The sequence below is a fragment of the Tyto alba genome, unplaced genomic scaffold (assembly GCF_018691265.1).
Source record: "Tyto alba isolate M040663 unplaced genomic scaffold, T.alba_DEE_v4.0 Super-Scaffold_2, whole genome shotgun sequence".
Classification (NCBI taxonomy): Eukaryota; Metazoa; Chordata; class Aves; order Strigiformes; family Tytonidae; genus Tyto; species Tyto alba.
In genome coordinates, this window is record NW_024881282.1 from 40,418,993 (window position 1) to 40,432,120 (window position 13,128).

The 13,128-nt window shown below is 45.4% G+C and overlaps 1 protein-coding gene across 1 annotated transcript in view; it reads right to left on the reverse strand.

Annotated features, from left to right (window-relative positions):
* The window catches only part of PLXNC1 (plexin C1), a 71,506-nt gene extending 58,708 nt beyond the window's left edge, over nt 1-12,798 (reverse strand). The window contains exons 1-2 of the mRNA XM_033010196.2: nt 11,845-12,798; nt 976-1,098 (exon numbers count right to left, since the gene is read on the reverse strand). Coding sequence (XP_032866087.2) covers nt 976-1,098; nt 11,845-12,795 — 1,074 coding nt within the window. The 5' untranslated portion in view covers nt 12,796-12,798. The remainder of the gene's footprint in view (nt 1-975; nt 1,099-11,844) is intronic.
* Nucleotides 12,799-13,128: the final 330 nt, after the last annotated feature.

Below are 13,128 nucleotides of genomic sequence, written 5' to 3' on the forward strand. Positions count from 1 at the left end.
AACCTACGTAAGTTACAGACTAGAGTCTTCAGGACACAAGTTTCTTTGTGGCTTCTGTGAACATACATCTGAGGTGGTATTTCTTCTTCTTATGTTACCCCAACTCTGCAGCTTTCCACCACTCTTTGCACAGAATTCAAGAGAATCAGGGACCACAGAAACTTTATTTTGCAACTTAATAAGCACACCAACACTGATATAAGTTTTTCCATAAACATGACTATATAAGGGAGAGATGTTCACGGTCTCCACTGTGCTAAGGAGACACAGAAGACTTCAATTTAATTTTTCATTATCAAAAGCACAGTGAAATCAAATGGGGAAAAACTTTCCAAGCTCTCTACTATATCCCTCTCTCCACTGTCTGCTTAATAAAAACAAAAAATAAGAGCCATCATTTGCAGTGTAGACAGGAAACGCACATTCTTACAAAACCCAGAAAAAAGTTAAAGCATAAAAAACTGGATGGTTGAAAAGTTTGATAATGAGATATGATGACTTTCTCTTCCAGGTGACTGATTTAAGCTCGAGTAGGTCAACTATTCAGAAGCTAAGGCAAAATGAATCTTGACTTTTCTCTCTAATGGACAGCTATTCACATCACACAGGCCAACAAAAAAAGAAATATGCTTCCAAAATCTAACAATATCTAATATTTCTACTGGAAAATCAAAGCAAGGAAGAAAACAAAAAACAGAGTAACTGAGAACTCCACAGTCCATAAATTGATACTGCGGGCATTAGCAGTTTAATGAAATGTTTCCATGAATTTTAAGCAGGGTACCTAATTGCTTTTGAAAGTTATCTTGCTCTCCAAGTAACAATACAGCAGTTACTTCACAGACGAACAAAAAAGAAATAGAGATTCAGGGGATTATATCTGTTTATAATACAGTGCTTAACCCAGGAAATATTTACCCATTTCAACACAGCAGCAGTTGATAGAGAAGGGAAGAACTGACACATCCAACTTACCTTCAGTAACTGTCCATCATCTGTTCCCAAAAAGAGAACGATCTGGTTCAAAACAACTGTGCCATAAACGGCCACTAATCCAGAGTGAATCAAGGTAGGTAATTTCTTGATTGATTGTGCCTCCTGAAAATCAGATATAGGAGAAAGCTATTACAAAATCATTCGTCTATACTGCAAAACATTAAGAAAAAGAAGAATCCCTGGAGAGGTTCTCAGAGAACTCAACTTTAGACAATACTTTGGGTAACATTTTAATTCTGACACCATTTTAGAGCAACGTATCATTGGAAATGGCACATGAAACTACTTTTTGTGCATGATAACTGGTCACATCTGTGCTAAAGGTTACATCTACTGCAGATAAATCACTGACCTCAGTGGGACACAGACTTGGCCCAAGAGCAGCAAGTTACCTTGCAACAGAATTTCACTTTTTGGGGGGTGGTGCAGGGTGTGTGTGTGTGTGTGTGTGTATCTGTGTGTCAAAAAATGCTGATCTTCATTCTACCCTTTCTGGTTTCCTGCTTTACATTAAGGGAAGTTAAGACTTGTGTATTACATAAATATAAAAATGAGATAAAGCAGTATAAAGTTCACATCAAGGATAATATAAATGTACCTGCGTGAACTTTAATATCAACATGTTACCTACAAATCTCCATCCAAGCTGGAGGAGGTTGAGTGACAAACACGCATAAGCAGCTCATGAAAGAAAACATCATGCAGTAAATCCTTGTATCTTGTGGAAGGAAAAACCAAACCAAATAACCCCGACTGTAGACAACTGAGTGCTGAAAGTCAGCCCTGAGGTGTGAGAATAAGTTGAGAGGCTGTCCCTGCCCTGAACTCCCCACAAGCCCAGATACCCTCCTAGCAAGCAGTAACTCAGTTTTGCAGTCCTGTAATTGCTTTAAGTCAATCTCCATGGCAGATACTGCCACAGGTGTGATCCCACCTGCTCTCCAAACAGGTCCAACCCCAGCCATGCTTTACTTCCCTCTTTCCCTCCATTGGTATAATGCTTTCCGGTGAGTTTAGTTAAGAAAATGGTCTCTAAATCCATCCACCTACCTACCCACCTACCTAAACTTTCATTTGAGTCATTCTCCTCATCACATGAACATGTGGCTGCACAGACATCAGTGCTGGCACAAAACAGCAGCTGGCATAGAGAACTTGGGGGGGTGGGGTGGGCGGAGGAGCAGGGGGTGGCAAGAGCTCAGATTGGGGCAGGTGCTTGGAAACAAGCCCCATAGGTCAGCTTACAAAACCCAGAATCTCAGCCTCAAGGATAGATTCCCAAACTTATGGGAACCTTCTGAGTGCAAGAACCTATCTTGCTTCAATGCACAAAACAAAGTGTGAGAATGGACCATTAAAACTGACATTTTGCAGAAAGGTGAAGGCATTTCTCAAAGTTATGAAGCAAATCTGTAACACAGTAACAGCTGAATTCAGCTCTTTCCTGCTAGGATGCTGGCTTAACCCCAAAAAGCCCTGCCACATAGAAATACATTTTTTCTGAACTGCAATCCTAAATCAATTAAAATCTTTTTCAGTCATCTGAATTATTTTAATTAGCTTTCAAGAACAGCCACTTGGAATAAAAGAAGACTTGATTAACTTTCATATTTAAAGATACTTTTTTTTTTTCCATTTAGCAGAAAGAAGACACAGAAACTGTCATGTACTGGCACAGAACTTCAGTAAAACCCACTCAGACATGAGACTCCAGTACCATGGAGGTCTATTTTAGATATGGGGGGGGCAGGGGAGGGGAAGTGATTGCAAGCATTTTAAGGCGAAAAAAAGTTAACTCCCTTTTTTATTTAGATCAGAGGGTAACAGAACTCCAGCACTGGTGTGCACACTGAGCCTTCACCCAGGCTAAGGAGTGAGGAGGTGAAGCTTCCAGGCTTTCATTTCCACCTGATTTTTTTTTCTTTTTTTTCTGCAGTGCACCATGTAGTAGTGTAAGGAAAACAAAACACCCTAGGTTCCTCGCAGACTCTGTACATAAGATCACAAAAGAGGGGAGGACTCACCCAGTCTCTTAAAAGCTTTGCTGCCAGATTTTATTTTGACCCACATATTAGTTAAATAACTAGTGTCATATCAGTGCATCCTCCTCATTTGAATGAAGAACCAATACTGACAAGTGTGGAAGCCTCCTCCCCTCACTCTGCTCGCTAGAGGGAGGGTCAATGCGACATTGAGCTAATACAGATAAGAGGGGGAATTTAGACAGTGGGCAGTCACAACAAAAATTGCCTTCTCTCTTTTGCAATCTATTTCTCCAGCTCGTCTGTTCCCTCCAGGGTGCAGCTGCTGCTTTCACCCTTCTGTCGCCCCTTTTTCATGTGCATTTATTTTTTTAACAAGCCCTTTTACCTCTTCCACTCTGACTAATGGTGTTACAGCACTGTAGGGCCTTCCCAAGCTTTTTCTTTCATAGCTAAATCCATCCTTAAAATGCTTTTACAGTTTAAACTTCCTTTATACTTGAAGAGTCACTCATCCCCATGATCATTTATCTGTCTATCCTGTAACATTTTCAGGCTCATACAAAAACAAGAAAAGACAATACTACTCTAGAAGACCTTTCTTTTTTGAATTCTTCAGTTCCGCCCTCTGTTCTATTCTATAGTCCCCCCAAATCTTCACGTGCATAGGTAAGCCTAGAGATCTTCTCAATTAACTTACATTTTGCTTTTAAGTTCATCCCACTATGCTGTTTAGTTATTGGCATGAAAAGTATTTATACTCATTTTTCATTTTGCATCTCATTTTCAGATTTATCTCTGTATGATTCCAGCTGCAGTAACCATATTCACACTTCTACTTTCTGTCTTGATTTCCTCCTGATTATTTTACATTGCATGCCTCAGAAGGAAGGGCAGCATTTTTAGCTCATGCAGCACTCATCATATTGCAGCTGGCCAAAAAGTAAAAAAAAAATGCTTTGAGCATCAGAGTGAACGAACAGATGCAGCTATACAAAAGGACGTAAGACTTGTGAGCAGCATATAGCAATAGTCAACGCTGGAACAATACATAGATATTTTTCCTAGAGGGAAAAAAATTGTGGGACCTCATTCTTCTTCCTTAACTTCACCACCCTTCAATCAGTTTTTATTATATCAGGAAGTAATTGGTGCATGCAGCAAGCCTTTACTGGGGCTAAGGAATGAGGAAATTAAGTGTTCCAAAATTTTATTTCCATGAGATTTTTTAATTTGTGCACTGAATAGCAATGTTAGGTGGACAACCCATCCCAGGCGAGCAGACTGCAAAGAATCAGGGAGGATGACTAGAAAACGAGAGGGTCTTCACAGAGACCTTCCAGAGGCAAGATCCTGAGCTTCATGATGCAAGACAGGAGGGACAGTCAGAGGCTATGCTTGAGCAAGAGATTGATGGAGACTTCTGAGATGGGGGAGGCCAGAAATTTGTGCCTTCTTGCAGCAGCAGAAACTCTCCTCCTCTGCCCTCAGACCTGAGTTTACAGAATTGATAGTGTCCTAATAATCAATGAGGGAGAACAAGCTCCATTAAGGAAGGCTTTGAAACCAACTAAGCTGAGAGTATTAGCAGAAAGCAAAAGGAAGTGGTGGGTGATCATGCTTGGAGATTCCCTCCTGTGAAGGATGAAGGCACAAAACTGCTAAACTGTGATGCTATTACAACAGGTTTCTCTTTTTTAGCGGCCCCAATCCATTACATTGCAGAGAGATTGCCAATCATGTTCCATTCTTTGCACAACTACCTATTGTTGCACATCCACATGGACACCAAAGACATCGCCTAGTGCAGATCAGGACTACAGAGCTCTGGGGGCAAAGTGAAGGAGATGGGACCCTATGGTGTCAGTGAAGTGTGATGCTCTTCCAGATTTGCAACTCACAAACAAAGAAGAACTGACTGGAGATGTGATAATCAATGCCAGCCTTCACTGTGATAAACTCTGAAATAACTGAGTTCAGGATCTTGAAGGTGGTGAGGAAAGAACAGCAGAATGCAGAGCTCAAGAGCAGGCTTCAGCTTGTTCAGGGAACTGGTTAGTGGGATCCCCCGAGAGGCAGCTTTTAAGAGAAATGGAACTCACAAAAGCTAGTAGGTCTTTCAGGACAACCTCCTCCAAGCACAAAACCCATGAAAACCAGCAGATGTATCAGCAGATGGCCCCTAGCTAAGCAGGGAAGAAATGATTGAACGACAATGCAGTAAAACAGTATAGAGGAGGTGGAAGCAGGAACATGCAACTAAGGAGGAACTGCCTGGACATGTAGGGATGGTGTTAGTAAAGTCCAAGCTCACCTGGTGTTGAAACTGGCAAGGGATGTTATGGGCAACAAGAAGAGCTTTTACCACCACATGAGCAATAAAAGAATAAACAATGAAACTGTGCACCAGCTGCTGAACAGGTCAGGTGATTTACTGACCGTGGATGCAGATAAGGCTCTGACTTTGCTGGCAAGGTCTTGTGGTTCTTTGTACCTATGGAGTCCAAGGAGGAGAGAAACTACCAGTACTGGAAGATGATTAAGCCAGGAATCTCTTAAGAAATCTCAGTTTATAGAAATCCCAGGGAAACCAGATGGAATCTGTAGGAAGATGCTGAGAGACTGTCTGATGACACTGTGAGGCCATTCACTTGTATTTCACAAGTTGGGGAGATGGGGGAAGTCTCCAAAAACTGAATAAAGGCAAATATTGCACCCATCTTCAAAAAAAGACAAGAAGAATGACCTGGAGAACTACACATTGGTCAGTCTCACTTTTTCCCAGAGAAAATCGTGAAGCAAATCCTCTTGGAAGCCATTTCCAGGCACAAGAAAGTGACTGAGAAAAGCCAGCATGGATTCACCAAGGATAAATCATGCCTGACCAACCTGATTGCCTTCTGTGATGAAACTACTCAATTTGTGGAGGAAGGGGGAACAGTGGATGTCATTTAGTTTGACTTTAGCAAGGCTCTTGACACCATTTCCCACAGTATCCTTGTATCCAGGTTGAGATGCTACAATTTAGACAGGGGGACTACCAGATGGGTGGAAAAACTGGAGCGATAATCACACTCAAAGAATATTGGTGAATGGTTTTTACTCTGCCTAGACACTGGTTATAGGTGGAGTTCCTCAGGGAACCTATGCTGGGACATGTTCTGCTGGATATCTTTATCAATGACCTGGAAGAAGACACTGAAAGCTTCTGGATGACACCAAAATGAGCTGTCATGCTTGAGTGCAGGGCTGCCATTCAGAGAGCCCTAGATAGGCTGTAGGAATGGGCCAACAGGAATCCTATGAAATTCAGCAAGGACAAATGTGAAGTCCTGCACCTGCGATGGACTAACCCCCTGTGACAGTACAGACTGGGGAGCAGCTGTGCTGAAAAGGACACGGGGGCCCTGGAGGGCCGTCGGCTGAATGGTGTATCCAGGCAGCAGTGAAGGTTAACAGCAACCCAGGCTGTATCAACAGGAGCACAGCCAGATCGAGTGAAGAAAGCGATCATTCTCCTTTAACTGGCACATATTCGGTTGTGTCTAGAATCCTGTGCTCAGTTCTGGGGACAGCACTGATCTTGATAAATCAGAGTGAGTTCAGTGGTGGGTCACTGTGACGGTCAGAATCTGGAGCACCTGCCCCGTGAGGAAAGACTGAGGGAACTGGGTTGGTACAGCGCGTAGAAGAGACAATTTCAGAGGGATCAGAGAAAGAGCGAGGCTCTTGACCGAGGTATATGCAGGACAAGAGATAATGACACAAACTGAAACAGAGGAGGTTTCTAGTGGACAGGAGATTAAAAAAATCCACACTATGAGGGTAATTAAGCAGAACGGGTTGTCCAGAGTTGTGCAGTCTCCATCCCTGTAGGTTTCAAGATCTGACAAGACAAAGCCCAGAGTAACCTTGTCTTATCACAGAGCTGAGCCTGCTATGAGCAGGGGGCTGGACTGGAGACCTCCTCTGAGGTTCCTTCCAACCTGAACGATTCTGTGATCCCAGGGAAGAGAATCCTCTGTTCAAGAGCCCCCAGGCTCTCAAAAGTTTCTACTAAGAACAATTGGTGAAGCCAGGTGACTAAAAGCAACTCTTCTTACTGACGATGTAAGAGTTTACAAGTGTCCTATAGCCTACTTCCCACACCAAACAGGAGTTCATTGTAACCAGACAGAAATACTCACTCTAGAAATCTGGCGAACACCAGATGAAATATTGGCGGTCTGGCAATACACAGGAGATGACTTTACTACTTGAAAATTAATTACAGGATCAATTTTGATACCAAATGATATTTAGAAGTCTGTAATTCTTTCCTTAAATAGAAGACCATGAATCATTTTGGAATTAGTTACCACACAAATTCAAATGTCATTCCTGAAAACTAATGGCCGTGATTAAACTGATGTGACTCTGTTGACTTCAAAATCTCATTTCAGTAGAGCTTATACCAGCTAAAGTTTGTCCTGGGATTCCAAACTATGCTCAATAAATTAAGGGGCATATACCAACCCACATATTTATCACCCACTGAAAAATTCAAAAATTCAAAGAACAGACTGTTATATATCTTTACTTGCATTAAATAGCAGATGAAAGTCCAACCAAGATAGCTTAGCGTTCAGTAGCTATCACACCTACTTAGCCTTTGCACATAATAAAATAAACACTTCAGTATAAATGACAGCAAATTCTCTTTGTCCTACAGGTACAGGCCTAAAACTACTTTTGATTTTATTCCCCCAAAATTGTAGAATACTTTTCTCCCCATGCAACTTTTTTTAATGGCAAACCTGATTCCCAGATTTGTCACTGTGGTTAGGTAACATCCTACAACTCTCTCCTACTGATGTTCTCTAATTTGAGCACTACTCCAGTCATCTGCTTGGCTGTGATCCGCGAGATCCTGGGATCTCTGGGAGAGATCTGAGATTCTAGTAGCTCCTGTTTAGCCATGAAACAATAGAAGTAAAGGCTGTCTTAAAGCTCACTAGCTACTGGAACAAGTTTGTGGCAAATTTCAGCATTACGCCTATGTGCTGGCTAAGGAGCTTTGATTTCATAAGTGTGATCCACCAAAAATGTTTATTAGTACTCAGTCAGGTTTCTGAAAAGGAGAATGAGATCTGGCAAATTCACAGTTATTAACTAAGGAAATTGTGAAGAAGATGTGCTTACGTACATGCAGGTTATGCTGACAAGTCCTTTAAGGCATGCGCCTCAAAAATGCATATAAGTAGATATAATCAAAACTAAGGGACATGTGGATCAGAGGACAACAAGCTGAATACAACACTGCAAGATGTTTTCAGAGTAGTTTTATCTGAGACACCACTTGCCTCTTTCTAGTTAGGGATCATGTCTCTGATAATCCAACATTATATACATCCAGAATAAACACATCCAACTAGGACAAAATGCTTTGTGCACACTACTGCACAAAATGAAACCAGAACTAGGTAGTTCTCATAACCAGCAATTTCACAGAATTTGTAGCAGTCACATACTTTTTGATAAAGTTGATAAGCAAGGGTCTTAAAAATCACTTATTTTCAATGATAGACTCAAATCCAGCATTAAAACTTAATGCAAATGTCAACTTTGGCCTAAGTAGCAATGTGAGGCTAAAGAGATTACACACTTACAATGAGTTCCTACAGGATGCAGAGCAATTTGGTTCCAATCCAGTGAAGTACTCAAGTTCATGCTTAACTTTAAATGCATGGGCATGAAGATGATGGAACTACTTATATGCCTAATGTTAAATATGCCCTTAAGTGCTTTACTGGGTTAGGGCCAGAAAGCTCGGTATCTTACAGGAATGAGCTCAGAGTAGAACATGCAGCAGCAGCATAGCAGGGAACTCAGGACCACAAATACCTTGGGCTAAGTCCCTCTTGCAGAGTACTATTGAGAAGTACAGTGCCAACACAGTGCAAATACAAGCAGCTGTGTGAGTACAGACAGGTAAGAGGATGTCTTGCCTAAAGGTAATCAGAATAATTACAGAAATCTGAAGAATGACAAGATCAGAAGGAAAACAAACTGCCACTACTCCCTAACGTATACTCTAAATTGTATTCCTGCAGTGAAAAAATACTGTATTTCCAATTCCTATATAAACTGACAGTCTGTGTCCATGATCTGTGCACCTCATCACAACATGCCTGAGCTCCAGAATCGAAGTCTACTCAGCAAAGAAGACTAAGACCCACAGTACCCCACCACACACGGCACCTGCAATGCAAAAGTCAGGCTGACATTCAGCACGGTCCACCCACCACAAACACCGCACAGGTCTTGCACTCCTGGCAATCATAATGCTGCAACACATTCATCTGCTCAGTACCAATATTGTCTTTAAAAGACTGGACTTTAAAGCACACGCTAAGTACTGTTACTTGCTGCCATTCCTACACACTGTACTACAATGTACTCGTGACAGCTCCATGCTACGAGGCACTCCTTTCAGGCCAGAGCCACTGCTAGCTATTGCACACATTTCTCCTACAAGCTGCATGCACACTGGGGGACGCACTGCGCACCATCTTCCTGCCAGTTCTGAAGCCCGTGTGCTCCAGAGCCCAAGAAGAGAATGTTCCACGTTTGTAGGGACTCCCATGATTTGGTGAGAGACAGTAGAAGGATCTGGTCTAAAACAACCCAGAAGCAGCAGCATATGGGCCTGTCATCTCCAAACTTACTCTGCAACAGCATAGCCTAACCTTCTGTAGTATAAAAAAAAAAAAAAAAAAAGCTGAACTACAAGCATTTATTTCTATGTTTATATACCATAAGCACATATAATTAGCTTAAAAAGGGAGCCTAATTAGCCATGTAATGTTATGGGTCATATTATTAAACAACGTCCAGATGTCCTGTTATCTCAAAAAATATTAAAATATCAATTTCCTATCAGTGATAAACTGCATTTATTGTACAAAAATATCATGATTAATAACATCACCATTGTTAGGGACATAATGTTAAGAACATAATCCTTTTAATAATTTTTACAGTTGGGATTCTTCAGCATTGTACCCAAATATAATGTAATGTACATTTCCAGGAGGGCTGAGCCTTTTGGGACATGAAAGTAACTCTGGAGTCACAGGAATCTGATCTGAATATGACCAACCCTTAAACAAGTGGATCGTAGATTTTTCATATTCAGGCACTGGGAGGCAACGGGACAGGGGACTGAGAGGCACAGCAGTCAGACAGAAATACACGCCTCACTTTACCTACATTATGTTATTCTATGAAATCCACAAGACTCTCCTGGAATTTCTAGCATGGGACTTTGGAAAGTGTTTATAAAGGATCTGCTGCCCAGGGAGGTTTTGTGGGGTTTTTTTTGCAGGCTCAGAAAGCACCTCGCAAAGAAACTCCACGAATAATTAGGAACAAAGAATACAAATTAAAAATCCAACTAGTAAATAGGTATTTTGGGATGAGGATGAAACTTCATTCAGCGTTTGCCTTCTGAGAGCACAGAAATCATGCAGTAAGCTATAAACTGGCACTGGAAATCAAAGGATTGGCTCTGGCTCTGTTGCAAGAGTTTCACTATTTACTTCAGCACAGTTGTTTCACCCACATGTGGGGTTCTCATTCGTAACTATGTCCTCTAACACTGGCAATAGTCTCACAGCTCAGTAGGGAGATGAGCAGATTGAATCAGACATGCCCTCTGGTAGTTTGTATTTGGAAGAATCTCGGCACTGCGCTCTGCTACGGGCTAGATTTGGGAAGCCAAGGAGCGACAGTAAATCTACCATACTTCTTACAAGGAGTTACCAACAAACCCCCATCGTAACACAGCAAGGAGCCAGGGGTTAAAGTGCAAAGTCCATGCATGGTGGGGGAACTGCAGAAGGCCAGGGCTTGCTTGATCCCCCCCAGTTCTCCCTGATACTTTTCAGTGTTGTTGCTTTTGCCACAGCACTGAAAAGACTTCTTGGGAGTGACCCGAAAGCATGGATGGGCCTTGCAAAAGCACCTTCTTCGCCTGAATTACATTTTTAGCTTCTTGAATTCCATTTTTAGTTCATTTCTTTATTAGCTACCAAGGCCACAGCAATGCTGGTAGCCTTGCCCATTCTGCCATCCATGTGCCCAGCTCACCCTCAGGAGGAAGGAGCTGAAAAGTGTTGCAGAAGTAGGTGACCAGGGGATCTCCATGGGATACCACTGCCTGTGAAAATGTAACCACTGCAACAACAAAAACATATTGCTGTCTGCTGCACATATGGGTTTGGGGGGGTGGCTGTGAGCCCTCTCAAGGAAGGCCAATCCTGGGAGGTTTGGGAAACACCTACCGCTGAACAAGCAACCATAAATAACTAGTAAGCAAGGGGTATAACCACACACACAGCCCAGTGCACAGGAGTCAATTTGATGGGCTTTTTTCATGTCTGATGTAGCTGCAATGACATGCGATGTGAATGCACAGAATAAGGTACGAGATGCTTTATCTAGGCTGTATGGAACACACAACGAAGTACGACTAATCCTTGGCAGAAAAGGGCTCACAGAGTGAGGAGTCTGAGACTCAAGCCTGACTCAGGATGCCCTCAGGAGTTGTTCCCTTGGACATGTCTTTCCCGAGAGGTAGGTGAGAAGGACACTGCAGGAAGGGGTCAGCTTTTTAGAAACAGAAAGCGCTGGAGAAATCATTAAGGCTGATGAAGCCAGGGCTGGTGCACAAAGCCCCGCAAGGCTCTGAAGTTCCCTGTGAACTTCATGTGCCTTCAGGTCAGGGACATCCCACGAGTCATGCACAGCGACACCAGCCACAACAACAACAGTGTCAACAACGGCGTGCAGGAGGAAAGCTTAGCAAAACGATGTCCAGACTTACACAGCTCTTCCCGTTCATGACGAAGTGCGTGGACGCACAGGCTTGCTCCTTCATCTCCTCCATCCCAAAGATGCAGACGGCGGTGGTGTTCCAGGCCTTGGCACTGCGTCTGTGGTGGAAAACACCCACCCACCAGCCCCGCTCGCCCTGGCGGATGAGGCTGGAGGAAACGATGAGGCTCCTGCACCCGCAGTTCAAATACACGTGCCCTTTCAAAGTAAGGCCACCTTCTGAGGGGCGCAGCTGGCGCAGGACAGCCATGCTCGGCGGCTCCGTGTCATTGCCCAAGCTGGCCTTCAACCTGTAGTAGGGAAAGAAGAGGTGATCCTCCCACCGGAGCGCGTCAACAAAGTGCAAAGGCTCGTCCTTGCGCTTGATGATGCCCAGCTCCTCCTTGGACTCCAGGTTGTCCATGCTGCGCACCGTGATGACGGTCGCCTCGTCCGACTGGGAGGGCTCGCAGCCCAGGTTGTTCTTGTAGGGGTGGGCCGAGTAGGTGGCCGCCACGGCCAGGTACCAGGCGCCGGCCAGCTGGAAGACGACGCCGGCGGTGGAGCCGTCGGGCAGGCAGCTGACCACCTCGCTGCGGTTGAAGCGCTGCCGGTAGGCCGGCTGCTCCCACACCTCGCAGGTGCCGTCCTTCTGGGTCCAGCCCGCCAGCAGGACGCCCTCCCCCCGGGCCTCCTCGTAGGGCAGCAGCAGGTTGCTGCGCACGCCGGGGGGCTCCCCGCAGCCCTGCCCGGCCGCCGCCGGCACGACGCGGCGGCGCGGCCGCAGCTCGGGCCGCAGCTCGTAGAGGCAGCTGCCGCCCGCCACCAGCACGCCGCCGCCGCTCACCTCGATGTTGTCGATGGGGGCCCCCGGCAGCTCGAAGCTCTGGGGGCCGCCGGCGCCCGCCAGCGCCGCCAGCAGGGGCAGCGCCCAGCTGAGGGCGGGCGGCGGCGCCGCCATGGGCGCGGGCTCGGCTCGGCGCCGCGGGGCGCCTCAGGCGGCGGCGGGCGGCGGGCGCTGCTGCGCCATGCTGCGCGGAGGGGCCGGGCGCGCTGCCGCCGCCGCCGCCGCCGCCGCCGCTTCTCCCTCCGCCGCGGCCGGGCTGGGCGCGGGCGGGGAGTTCCTCTTTCGGGGCGGGGAGGAGGGGGTTGCCTGTACGGGAGAGGTGGGCCGGGCTCCTCCGGGAGGGCTGCCGAGCCACCTCGCCGCCGTGCGCCGCCGCTCCCCACCTCCGCCCCCCGGCCCCGCCGGCCCGCCTCGCCGCGGACGGGGGGCGGTGGCGGCGCGGCAGCC